Below are 13,578 nucleotides of genomic sequence, written 5' to 3'. Positions count from 1 at the left end.
CCCTAAAATGCCTCACCTACCACGACGCCATGATCTCTCATCTACCAGCCTGTATCTGTCAGTTGCTCCCATGGCCCAGTGGATAAAGTGACGGTCTTGGGAACATTTAGTGTTGGACGCCAGCGTTCAAATCCCACTAGACACTTAAAGAATCGATAAAGAATGACTTCATAAAAAAAAAAGAAAAAAAAATCACGAACAAAAGGCCTACTGAAGGTGCCAGAAACCAAAGGGTGTGACTAAAAGGGTTATTCATAAACTGAGAAGTGTCTTGAAACCTCCCTCGTAAAAACAGTTCGTCTCCTGTTGCCTCCAGCACCTCACCTCACTCTCCTGTCCTTCCAACACTCCAGCACCTCGGCTCACTCTCTCTTGTTCCCTGCAGTACCTCACTCTCTCCTATCCCTCCCTCAGGCACAACATGACGCTTAACATGAGAAACCTGCTTCGCTCAGACTTCGGCATCTACACGTGTGTCATCAAAAACTTCATGGGGCAAGAGCAGGCGTCCACGATCCTAAGAGGTGAGTGAACGTGTGGTGTTTGTCCCCCCTCCCTCTCCTTCTCTCTCTCTCTCCCTCTCTCTCTGCAATCTACACGCAGGAACGCCTCTAAAAACCGTTTCAATACTCAAACAAAACTGAAATGCACGTAAACTTTCACCATTCGCATTGTTCACTCGTAAAATAATAAATGAAAACGTGCCTCTCTCTCTGTCTGTCTGTCTGTCTGTCCACCTCCACCTCCACCACCTGCACTTCCACTTTAACCTGCAATTTTACCTGTGGGCGATCCCTCACCACCACCACCACCACCACCACCACCAGAGAGCCGCCCCTCAGCCAGTAGCACCACCACTAACACTTCATACTATCTTTGTTTTTTCCTCTCTCTGTGTGTGTGTCTCTCTCTCTCTCTCTCCACCACCATCACCATTCCCTCCCTCACCACTGCAAGCATCACCACCTGTGCCAATACTACTGTTACTGTTACTGTCCCTCTGTCCTTCATTGTCCTTCACTGTCCTTCACTCACCACTACCGGTAAGGGCACCATGACTTCCACCTCTTCTACCACTGCCACTGTCCACCACACAAACTGCTTCACTAGATCGATAAAAAAAAAAAAAAAAAAGTTGATAATACATTTCCTTTCCCCCTCATAGAAGATTAACACTAAAAGCCACGTAGTAAATCTTGTCAAAACCACCGAAAATAAATAAATTCTTACCAGATCTTAACAGAGAAAATAGTAACACGATAGAAATCAGAAAAAAAAAATTCCCACAAATTAGATATATTTATCATTTCTTCTTCCCGAAAAAAACATGAACACAATAAAAAATTAATAAAAATATCACAAATCAACAACATATCAGACCACTCCTTGCAATCTTAAATCAAAAGAAAATAACGACACCTCAGAAAATATAAACTCCCACAAAACAACAAAATAAACAACTTTTCCACCCCACAAAAATAAACATAGAAGCTAAAATACATCAAATATCACAAATCAACAAAAAACAAAACCATTCCTAACTTGCAACTTATACAAAAAAAATAAAATAAAATAAAAATAGAAATAAGACCAAACAAAAATCACATTAACAAAAAAAAAAAAAATTAAAACACCACAAACCAACAAAAACAAACAATTTAACAAGATTACAATAACAACACCACCACAAAAAAAAAATAAATAAATAAATAACCCAACAAAAATCATAAAAATCAACCTAACCTTTCTACCTGACAGAATTAATCACCACCACCACCACCACAACCACCACAACTACCACCACCACCACCACCACCACTATGGTTCCACCCCCGAGGCTTCTCTATGGTGACTACGACGACAACGCAAAGAACCTGACGGCGCCCTTGGTCGTCAACACGTCCCCCGGGATGTCTAAAGGTAAGGGCAGGTTTGTACAGGTGTGAGAAGCAGGTGTGGAGAGGTGTGGAGGTGTTAGATATGAAAGATAGGTTGGAGGAGTGATGGAAAGTGTGTGTGTGTGTGTGTGTGTGTGTGTGTGTGTGTGTGTGTGTGTGTGTGTGTGTGTGTGTGTGTGTGTGTGTGTGTGTGTGTGTGTGTGTGTGTGTGTGTGTGTGTGTGTGTGTGTGAGTAAGGTGAGGTGAGGTGTGGTGGTGAGGTAAGACGAGGTGAGGAAGAAGAGAGGAAAGGAAAGGAAAGGAAAGGAAAGGAAAGGAAAGGAGAGGAGAGGAGAGGAGAGGAGAGGAGAGGAGAGGAGAGGAGAGGAGAGGAGAGGAGAGGAGAGGAGAGGAGAGGAAAGGAAAGGAGGGGAGAGGAGAGGAAAGGAGAGGAAAGGAAAGAAAGTAGAGAAGGAAAGAAGACAGGCAAGGAAAGAGGAACACATTCATAGGATAGAAGATAAAAAAAAAAGAGAAAAAAAAGGGAAGAGGAGAGAAGAGAGGAGGAAGAGGAGAGAAGAGAGGAGGAAGAGGAGAAAAACAGGAGATGTATTCATGCTAAAAATTTCAGGATTTTTTTCAGTGTTAGCTAGTTTGTTATTAATGTACATGTAGTTACTTAATATATAATCTACCTAACACTGTAGTGCATGTTTTGCTTGCCTATCACTCAAGTACTGTATGATATAAGTATTATATTATTTAAGTATTCTATTATTTAAGTAATGTATTGTATTAAGTACTGTAGCTCTGGTTTCTTAGTCCTCACTCATATCATGTACTCACTTACTCTCACTGCAACGAAACTGCACTTAAACTTTAGCTATCAATAACAACAGTACCATTTTTTTTCACTCTAGGATCCTATCAGTCCTCATCTTCACTCCCATCCATCACGTGCTTGTTATTATGGATGGACGCAAGAGTTCGATACTTTGGGAGCTTCGTACGATATTCAAGGAAACTTTTACGCTGAAAGAAAAGCGTGAAAGAGAATATGTACCAAAGATTTTGCAGAAATGTATGGATTACGTGCCTAAAAGAAAAATGCATGTACTAATTAAATTTTCTTTAAGGTATAAAAATAATGACGTCTAATTATATTCTCACATGAAAGGAAAGTTATGATGCCTTAAAAATCAAATCTCTTTAAACAATTCACAATCACATTTTTCTTTATAAATGACTTTTTTTTTTAAAGGAAAAACACTAAGGAATCCAAAGGGAACTGATGACCGATAGAAGGAAAATTACTACGCATAAATAAAATTACAAATTCGACTGTATTCATAACTCATTTTCCTTAAACTTCGATACATTTTTAAGACGTAACACTAAGGAATCAAAGGGAATAGATAATGAGTATTTGGGCGATGTAAGGAAAGCTATGATGGCTAAAAAATCACAACTTCAAACCTTTTCATGACCACATTTTTCTTCATAAGTAAGATACGTTTAAGTCTGTCAGATGAGAAGGTTAGTTTTTTTTTTATTTATTTATTTTTTTTTTTGGGGGGGGGGTTTATTACAATCTTGTTAAAAGTGGTTTTTGTTGCTTTGTGGTGGCTTAACAAGTGTTCTAGTGTTAATATTGTCTATGAGGTGGAAATCTCAAGGAATGAAGGAGGAATGGATAGGAAATATTAAACACATTTAAAGAAAGTTACGGCACTAAAAAATTAACATCCTTTTAATCCGATTTATGATTTTTTTTATTATTATTTTTTTTCCCCATTTTTAAATCAAAGGAATCCAAGGGCAATATTCAGGATAATGTGAGTGATTTAAGGGGCCCGGGAACGTGATTTGCCAAGGTGCAGGATCAAAGAGCTCTAGAGGGAGGTAATTGAAACACTCTGAGGGACAAGTTATAAGTTACAGGTGACGTAAAAAGGTGACGCAGTTTTCGAATATCAATTAACTTTATTTCAAGGTTGAGGGAGGCATGTGATGCGGAGAGAGAACATTTAGAGCCGAGTGAGGGAGTGCTGTGTGGAGAGAAAATTTTACTGTAGTAACGGTCCTGTCGAAATTAAAGATTATAGTGAAAGAGAATGGTAAGATAGAGAGTGGAGTGTATTGCGAGGTGAGAAATTGGGAATAATGAAGATGGTACTGTAATTATTTAGTATAGTGAAGATAAAGTAAAGGTACTGAAAACGATACTAATAATGAGGAATGAAATATATATATATATATATATATATATATATATATATATATATATATATATATATATATATATATATATATATATATATATATATATATATATATATATATATATATATATATATATATATATATATATATATAATTACGTGCAATGAAGTAAATTGATAAAAAGCCAATAATAATGATAATACTATAAATAAAGGAGATAATGTAATAATAATTTCATTTGAATATAATGTAATAAATCGAAAGAATTAAGTGGAAAGAAACCCAAAGTAATGAAAATACTGCCAATAATGAACATACTGTTATAGTAATGTAGAGTGAAGAGACCCTAAAAATAATGACAACTCCATAATACTACCACCATAAACTATCTTTTCCACTGTACCATACACACGCTGCCTGATCTTAATACACCAATGGGAAAAATATAATGTTTATTCCAATATAATTAAAAAACTCAACAACGTTTTCTACGGGTGCAATTAACCATGGAACCAAACACCTTTATTTTTACTTTCCCACTTCATTCCCTCCCTCTCTTTCCACACAGTATTAACACGTGCTCATCCTCCCACATCCTCATACCTAATGAATTTTCCCCTTACCTCCATACCCACTCCCCAGCAAACCCACCTCTCTCTAGTACCCACCACACAAAAAATAAATAAATAAAGGAAACGGAATTAGTTGCCACATATAATTACATTTTCTGTAGCAATAATAACACGTGGTGATCCTCCCACACTCTCCCACACACTAAGTTTTCCCTTTCACTCATCACTCACTGGCCAGCAGTAGACACCTGCTGAAACGATAGCTACTCCCAGTGAGGTCTTAAGCACTGGATCAGGGAGTGTTGTGAACTCATCAATAACCCAACCGTGACCTCACTCAGCGTTTTCCTTTGTCTCACAACACAAGGGAGCAGTCACAGCCTACCCTCTTCCTTCACACAAAACTACATACACCTAATTACACACACACCTTTCACTCAAAATTCTAAACCGCTTTTGACTCTGTTTGGGGACCGGCACCTCAGTGGAATATAATATAATATAATATAATATATATATATATATATATATATATATATATATATATATATATATATATATATATATATATATATATATATATATATATATATATATATATATATATATATATATATATATATATATATATAATATATACGAGTATATCCCTTATCCACTGCCCCTCCTACATAAAATTAAAATACCTACCACAGAAAAGAGGCAAAGATAAATAAAAGAAAATTGAACTAAATTTATATATCATTGACATAAACGGTTTAAGACTTTCTAGTAGCTGTGAGTGGCGTAAAGATGCACTAACAGCTTCTATTCTTGGGTATTGAATGTAAAAAAAATCAAAAGCAATCATTGTTATTATGGTTTTCTTTCACATTACTATTTTTTTTGTTTATACTTTTCACCTATATTGCTATTCATTTATTTATTTTTAAGGGTTCTCATTTCTACGTACTGCCAGTCTTTCAGTTAATGAATGCCAAACAACAATGAATATAAGTCAGTCTGCAATCTTACGTAATAAATTTCAGTTGATGTTAAAAATCTTATAGCTTCGTAATGCTGACGGAAGCAATGAAAACACGCTGTAAACACACACACACACACACACACACACACACACACACACACACGCCTGAGTTGCACGTGACACTATGAACTCTAGTCAATCTGTGATCTTTACTTAACAAATTCGAGTCACTCGTTAAATATTTCGTACTCACAGTGTCGTAACGCTGAACGAACTAATCAAAAAACACCTGCAACACACACACGTGGCACTTTCACCCACACATTTCAATTAACTCGGAGTCATTTCACAATTCTTCAATATCCGCGGCGTTGTAATATTGACGCAGCCGGCAACACACGCCCACGCTCCCACACACCTTCTTCTGACCGCAGCTGACGTTATGACATTATATCTCAATTCTGGCCACCTTCCCTCTCTCGGATGGTCTTAAAATTTAATATCCTTCAGCAATACAAAGTGTAGCCGAAGGTCGTGACGTCACGCGAGGACTGCACGGCTCTCTCTCTCTCTCTCTCTCTCTCTCTCTCTCTCTCTCTCTCTCTCTCTCTCTCACACACACACACATTTCACCAGCAGTTCTGCATTGACAAACGTGCTGACATACATGATGCGCTGCCTCTCTCGTTCTCTCGTTTCCTCGCCTCGCTCGCACTGCAACAATAACATTCACACCTCTACTCGCGGAGCCTCGTTAACCTGCCGTCACGCTCACGCCAAACCGGTACCCGAGCTGAGGCTGTCACGGGGGGAATACGATAAATAACTAAAACAATAATCTTCCATCACCATTGCGTCTAACCGTGATGCGAGTGAGAGGAAGTGGGAATCTAGAGGGTGCGGAGTGCATGGATGATTCAGCGAGGTGGTGCTCAAGGCCGGTGTTCAGAAACGCTTTGCTGTTTCGCGATGACTTTTCAAAGGCCACGGAGATGATTAGCCGAGTTTTCATGTGTGTTTCTCCTGTTACAATGTAGGAATCTTGTAAATATGTCACTAGAACAGCAAAATACAGCCTTAAAAACTTGTGTCACAACTAGAGGCTATTAAAAATAGTGAAGGTGCAGCGAGAAGTGTTTCAGAATATGGTCCTTAGACTTACATAGGTTCTCAAGTGTTTCTTCTTTTAATATGTCACTAGAACTGTAAAAAAAAAAACGCCCCTAAAAACCTGCGTACAGTCAGCGAACGCCAATCTTGCGTCGGGGCTGCAAAGGCTAGTAGCGGAGAGCGTCTTACTTAAGGCCTCTCAACAAGCATAAAAAAATGGGCTGTGACAAATTGACTTATTAGCATCTCAAGTCCATCTCTCCTGCTCACTCACGCCCACAGCAACAATGACCAGCATTAATTACCAGCATTAATTACCAGTGTCAGTATTCACCGTGTGTTTGGTGACGTGTAATCGGCTTTTTTCTCAGGTTGAAACGCATGTTGTGGTGTTTGTACTGATGAGTGCGAGACAAACAAGTCACGGTGATATAATTCAATCACAGATCTTCACATGTCGGGCTTGAATGGTGTCGATGCAGCAAAACATGTGAATCAGAATACGCGAAACTTCCAGAACATGGTACGAAAATTTGTGAAGCGAAGCAGTGACAAATTGTCTTTACACAGGCACAGTGGTGGCATCCCCGCTGCTTCCCTTCAGCTGTCTTGCCGTAAGAGTCGGAATAGTCTAACTGCCTTCGTAGAGAAGCTAGGAACCGTGGGGTAACGATAAAGGCGTGCCACCGCCGTGTTTGTGAAAAGACAATTCCTCACCGCCTCCCTTGACGAATTTTTGTAGGAGGTTTTACAAGTTTCGCGCTTTAAATCCACATATTTTGTTATATCGATACCATTTAAGCCCGACATGTGAAGACCTATGATTGAATGATATCACCGTGACTTGTGTGCCTCTCTCTCATCACTACAAACACCACGGCATGAACATAACACACTGTGTGTCACCCTCAAAACAGAGCCGATCAAGCGTCACCAGACACAATGAACACTAACACTACTGACCTACACATTGCTGGTCATTGTTGTTGTAGGTGTGAATGTGGACAGATGCATTTGATATGCCTATAAGTCAATTTCTCCCAGCCCCCACACCCCCCCCTTTTTTTTTTTTTATTGCTTGCTGGGAGGGCTTAAGTAAAACGCGCTCCCCAAGTAGCCTGTACGCCGCGACGCAAGACCGGCGTTCGCTGACTGTAACCTAGTAGAACATTTTTAAAGTGGTCGAGGTGCGGGCAGGTGTTTCAGAATATGTCCGCTAATTTTGGTCTTTGGTAAGCTGGCACAGTGATGTTTCTTACGCCGCTTACCTTCTTGACATCTGCACGTTGAGATATTGCTCCTCGGTTACTTTCATCCGTGTCCCTTTTTCCATTACTTTCACTCTTGTTCCTCTTTTATTTTTTTTTTTTCGAACAAATCAAATTTCTTCTTCATCTCAGCGGATTCTTTCCTGTTCTTCTATCTTTCTTTCTCCCCCTCCCCATTTCTGTTCCTCATCTTTCCTGCAGCTTGAGAGATCTTCCTTCCCTGATTTTAATTCCTACCTCTCCCCCAACTTTTTTTTTTTTTATCTTTCCCACTCCTTTTTAATGGTTTTATTGATCTCCTTCGTTTTTTTATTGCTATTCCTCTCATTTCCTGCAGCCTTCCTTCCTTTTTTCTTTCTTCCTACTCTTTTTTTTATATTATTTTATCGAATCTCCTTACAGATTTTTTTTTCCTGTTTTTCCCTGTGTTCCCTTTATTTCCTGTAGCATGAGAGATCTTTGCCAGTTTGTCCTTTTTATATTTTTTTCCTCCCACTCTATTTCATATTTTATCGATCTCCTTCCTGTTTTGTTTTGTTTTTTCTATTTTTTTTTTATTTCTGTTCCTCTTATTTTCTGTAGCTCGAGAAATCTTACTTCCCCTATTTTATTATTCTTTTTTATGTATTTTCTCCCACTTTATTTATCATCTTACTGGATCTCCTTCCTATTTTTTTTTCTTTCATTTATGTCCCCTTATTTCCTGTAGCTTGAGAAATCTTCCTTCCCCTATTTTAATTCTTGTCATTTATGTATTTTCTCCCACTTTTTTTTTCTATCATTTTATAGGATCTCTCCCTTTTTTTCTCCTTTAATTTCTCTTCCTATTATTTCCTGCAGCTTGGGATTAAGGCGCAGCGTTGCCCAGACTCCAGGCTACGAATGTTCAATCAAAGAGTGTCAGTGGTCTTTTCTTTGTGTGTGTGTGTGTGTGTGTGTGTGTGTGTGTGTGTGTGTGTGTGTGTGTGTGTGTGTGTGTGTGTGTGTGTGTGTGTGTGTGTGTCTGTGTGTGTGTGTGTGTGTGTGTGTGTGTGTGTGTGTGTGTGTGTGTGTGTGTGTGTGTGTGTGTGTGTGTGTGTGTGTGTGTCTGTGTGTGTGTGTGTGTGTGTTTTACTTTCTCGGATTCCTTATCACAAACAGTATAAAATCACTGAAATTGCAAATCTGGACTCAACCTTTTTTTTATTTTTCAGTTTAGGGGTGTTTGCAATATATATATATATATATATATATATATATATATATATATATATATATATATATATATATATATATATATATATATATATATATATATATATATATATATATATATATATATATATATATATATATATATATATATAATTTTATTGTTTATTCCTTAGCAGACAAAATAAAAAAAATAAATAAAATAAATAAAAAATCAGGGCAACCTTTTTTAATTTTTCTTCCACAGTACAGAAGTGTTTGCAGTGATATTTTTATTTTTTTTTTTCCTGTTGTGATTACTTTCTCTCCCGAGGACGTAAAATAAAAAAAAATAAAAAAACAATAAAAAGATTGAAACTGCAGATCTGGACATTTTTTTTTTACTTTTTCTTTCTCAATGCAGGAGTGTTTGCTGTGATCTGTATCTTTTTTTTCTTTTCTTTGTAATTACTTGGTTTCCTGAGCACGCAAAATAAAATAAAAAATTAAAAAAAAGATCGAAATTGCAGATCTGGACTGGAATTTTTCTTTCAGTTTTTCTCTTAGTTAAATGGTGTTTCCAATAACCCCATTTTTTTTCTTTTTTTTTCCTTTCACTACTTTTGTGCATATGTCCAGACTCCTTAGCACAAAGAAAATCTAAATTGCAGAGCCGGACTGAAACTTTTTTTTTTTTCATCTTTCTTTCTTTTTCGGAAGGGCCATTTAAGCCAAGTTTTTTTTCTTTTCTTTTTTTCCTTATATATATATATATATATATATATATATATATATATATATATATATATATATATATATATATATATATATATATATATATATATATATATATATATATATATATATATATATAATATATATATATATATATATTTCCAGATGAAAAAAAAAATGCAGTCCTTGGCCAACCCTCCAAAATAACTAAAATAAACACCAAAAACTTTAGGCAGTGCAGATCCTCCGTGTGTGTTCTATAGACGCGAAATAAGTCTACAAACATAACACTTTCCCACAGCCATCCTTGACCCTTGAACCCTGAATTCTCACTGAACCCGCAAGAAACAGGAGGGTGCCAACACATTTCACCCAAAGACAACTAAGTACGCAAATAATTCTGTGAACCTAAGAATTCCCACAGCGATTTTTAAACACTGAACCACTGAACCCTTTCGAAACAGTGCGGAACCAAAATGTCTTACCCGTTGACACTTAAACACACAAAGAATCCTGCAAACCTAATAGTTACAGCAGCGATTTTTTAACTTTGAATCTTGAACCCTGACCACTGAACCCTTATGAATCAGTACAGAACCCACGTCATTTTTAAACACTTAAACACGCAAAGAATTCCGCAAACCTATTAGTTCCCGCAGCAATCTTTGAAAACTGAACCACTGAACCTTAAAAAATCAGTACAAAACCCCACATTTCACTTGTAAACATACGGAAAAAAAAGAAAAATCTAACACTTCCCACAGCGAACCTTGAACTCTGAACCACTGAACCTTTAATAATCAATACAAAACCCACACAGTTCACTCGCAGACGCACGCAAAATAAAAATAAATAAATAAATAAATAAAAAAGAAGAAAAAAATCTACAAACCTTTTATTTTCCCACAGCCATCCTTGAACTTTGAACCCTGACCCACAAGAAACTATAATAGAACACATTTCCCCTGTAGACACTTAAACACGCAAAGAGTCGTGCAAACCTAACACTACCCAAACCAATCCTTGAACCTCGAACCCGTGAACTCTTAAGAAACAATACAGAAGCCATACATTTCACGCTCCCCCAGCGACTCTTGAATCTTGAACCACAGAACCAGTAAAAAAGAGAATAATACCACCACATTTCACCCTTCCCCAGCGACTCTTGAACCCTGACCCTTGAACTCAGACCTGGAAGACACAGAAGTACCGACCCATTTCACCCGTAGACACTTAAGCACGCAGAGGACGCGGAGGACGCAATCTCCCACTCCAGGCAGTGCTCGGGCAATCCCCTTAAGCCACCTTTACGTTCACGCATCCTAGTATATTTAAAACCCGGGGTGAATTTATCCCAGTGACAACCGCGTGCTGGCGTCACAGGTGCGAGAAAATATTGTCCGTGTAATCTCTTTAAGCTACACTTATTCTCGCACGTCAGTCCATTTAAGCGACACGTGTAATGCTTGCAGTCTATCTCAGGGACAAGGAGTACAGATATGTGTGCTTTTGCGCGGTGTATAGCGAGTTACAGGCTTTATGTAAAGAGAATTCGTGTAAAAATCATAAAAACTGGTGGGAAATATAAAATCTAACGCCTTGCTGTTCAAAGGACGCATGTGACATTCCCGTCTCAGTGGCAAAGGAGCATAGATATTTGTGCTTTGATACGATATACAGCGACTTACAGACTTCGCGTTAAGAAAAATCAGTAAGAAAAGAAGCATAAAAACTAGGGGACAAACAGGGAATCTAACGCACTACTCTCACGCCTCTACGTTTAAACATCTCAGTGGCAAAGGAGCATAGATATTTGTCCTACACGATGTATAAGGACTTGCAGGCAGCGAGTAGACAGAAATCGTATAAAAGAAAAATAAATAAAATAAATAAAATAAATAAAATAAAATACAAAAATAAAGGGAAAGCAGGGAATCTAACGGTATACTCTCACGCCTTCCTATTTCCCTGACACGTGTAACATCTCACCGCCAAGAGAGTACATGTATTTGTCCTTCTACAGGATATATAGGAAACTGGAGGCGGCGCATGGACAGAACACGTGTAAAAAGACCATAAAAAAGCTTAAAGGCAAACAGGGAATCTAACGTTCTACCCTTACACTGTGCATTTAAACGACACATGTACTGTTGTGAAATTCCCATCTCCTTTTTCACGCGATTTATAGGGACTGGTAGACATCATGTAACCAGAAATCGAAAAAAATAAAAAATAAACAAGTAAATAAATAAATAAATAAATAAATCACTACTACTTGGAAACTGAGAATCCACACCTCTTCTCTCACACTGCATACATTTCCCAGACACACTGCTCTCTACCCGCGACACTCCCGAGCATCACCGAGGCCGCAGACGAGTACCCGGGTGTCTTGAGGGACGAGATAAGGGATTCTGGGGTGAAGACAACGGAAGATAAGACACTGGATAGCGGTTTAGGGACAAAGCGCTGACAGGAGGCTTTACAGAGCGTCTTAAGGCTTAGAAGAGAAGGTGTTAGAGGGAGGGGGAGGGGTGGGGAGAGGCGAAGTAAGGTAGGTAGAATGTTCAAGGCCCGGCAGGTAAGATCAGAGAGGGGAGGGTAAGGTAAGTTGAACAGACAATGCAAGGCGACACAGAAAGCTTAAAGTGCGGGGCTGTGGTGCGGGAAGGCCGGCACGGGAAGGGTAAACTAAGGTAAACTAAGACAGTGGTGGCTGGGGAGACAACACACGGGGACAGAGTGTAACTTTCTCTCCTTCTCTCTCTCTCTTTCACTCTCTCACGCTGCGGTTCTGTACGGGGCCCTCTGTCTGCTGCTGCTCTCCGCTGCTGATCCTGCTGAGTGTGCTGCAGACGCGGGTGTGCAGTCAGCGCCCTCTCGAGATCAGCACTATGGCAACAGGAGGTCCAAAAACATAGCTAGGATTAATATTTTAGACAACAAGCCAAGTAAGCAATCCAACGTTACGTCAACTTGTTCACTAATCTGTAAGCGATCAGTCTGTTCCTCTCTGCTAATATCTATTGCTGTTTATGCTTTCTGTCTTGTATCAGTAAGGGATGCCAATAGGGTTAATATTTTAGACAAGCCAAGTAAGCAATCCAACGTTACGTCAACTTGTTCACTAATCTGTAAGCGATCAGTTTGTTCCCATAATCTCTGCTCTTATGTTGTGCTGTTCATGCTTTCTGCCTTGTATCAGTCAGGGATGCCAGTAGACAGACATTACAGGCCACTGAATGGATGAGATATTCTAGACGCTGAGCAAAGTTAAGTGATTCAACGCTATGATAAGCTTCTGTAGGACTCACTGACCACAATACTAAGCTTTGATTGAAAGAGTTTGCAGAAAGATACTTGCCATCAGAATATACTTAGAATTAGGAGCTATTATAAGATTTAGACATAAGAAACAATTAAGCATGTTTTTATGTTTGTTTGTTTTTTGTTTTTTTGTTTTTATTAAAAGATGTGATCATTTGAGAACATGAAAATTACAGAATGAAAAAAATTAGTATGGTATTTTGAAGGGAATCTGAAGAAGACATAATGATAGTAATAATAATAATAATAATAATAATAATAATAATAATAATAATAATAATACCAATACAACAACAACAACAACAACAACAACAACAACAACAACACAC

General features: G+C 38.2%; 1 protein-coding gene across 1 annotated transcript in view; it reads left to right on the top strand.

Moving 5' to 3' along the window:
- LOC135113505 (protein amalgam-like) overlaps positions 1 to 13,578 on the top strand; it is a 90,195-nt gene that overhangs the window by 56,738 nt on the left and 19,879 nt on the right. The window contains exons 5-7 of the mRNA XM_064028746.1: positions 415 to 524; positions 1,759 to 1,920; positions 12,778 to 12,873. Of these exons, the coding sequence (XP_063884816.1) occupies positions 415 to 524; positions 1,759 to 1,920; positions 12,778 to 12,873 (368 nt within the window). The remainder of the gene's footprint in view (positions 1 to 414; positions 525 to 1,758; positions 1,921 to 12,777; positions 12,874 to 13,578) is intronic.

This window comes from Scylla paramamosain, chromosome 26 (assembly GCF_035594125.1).
Source record: "Scylla paramamosain isolate STU-SP2022 chromosome 26, ASM3559412v1, whole genome shotgun sequence".
Taxonomy (NCBI): Eukaryota; Metazoa; Arthropoda; class Malacostraca; order Decapoda; family Portunidae; genus Scylla; species Scylla paramamosain.
Note: the sequence above shows the minus strand (reverse complement) of the source record. Positions and strands in the feature narration are given on the sequence as shown.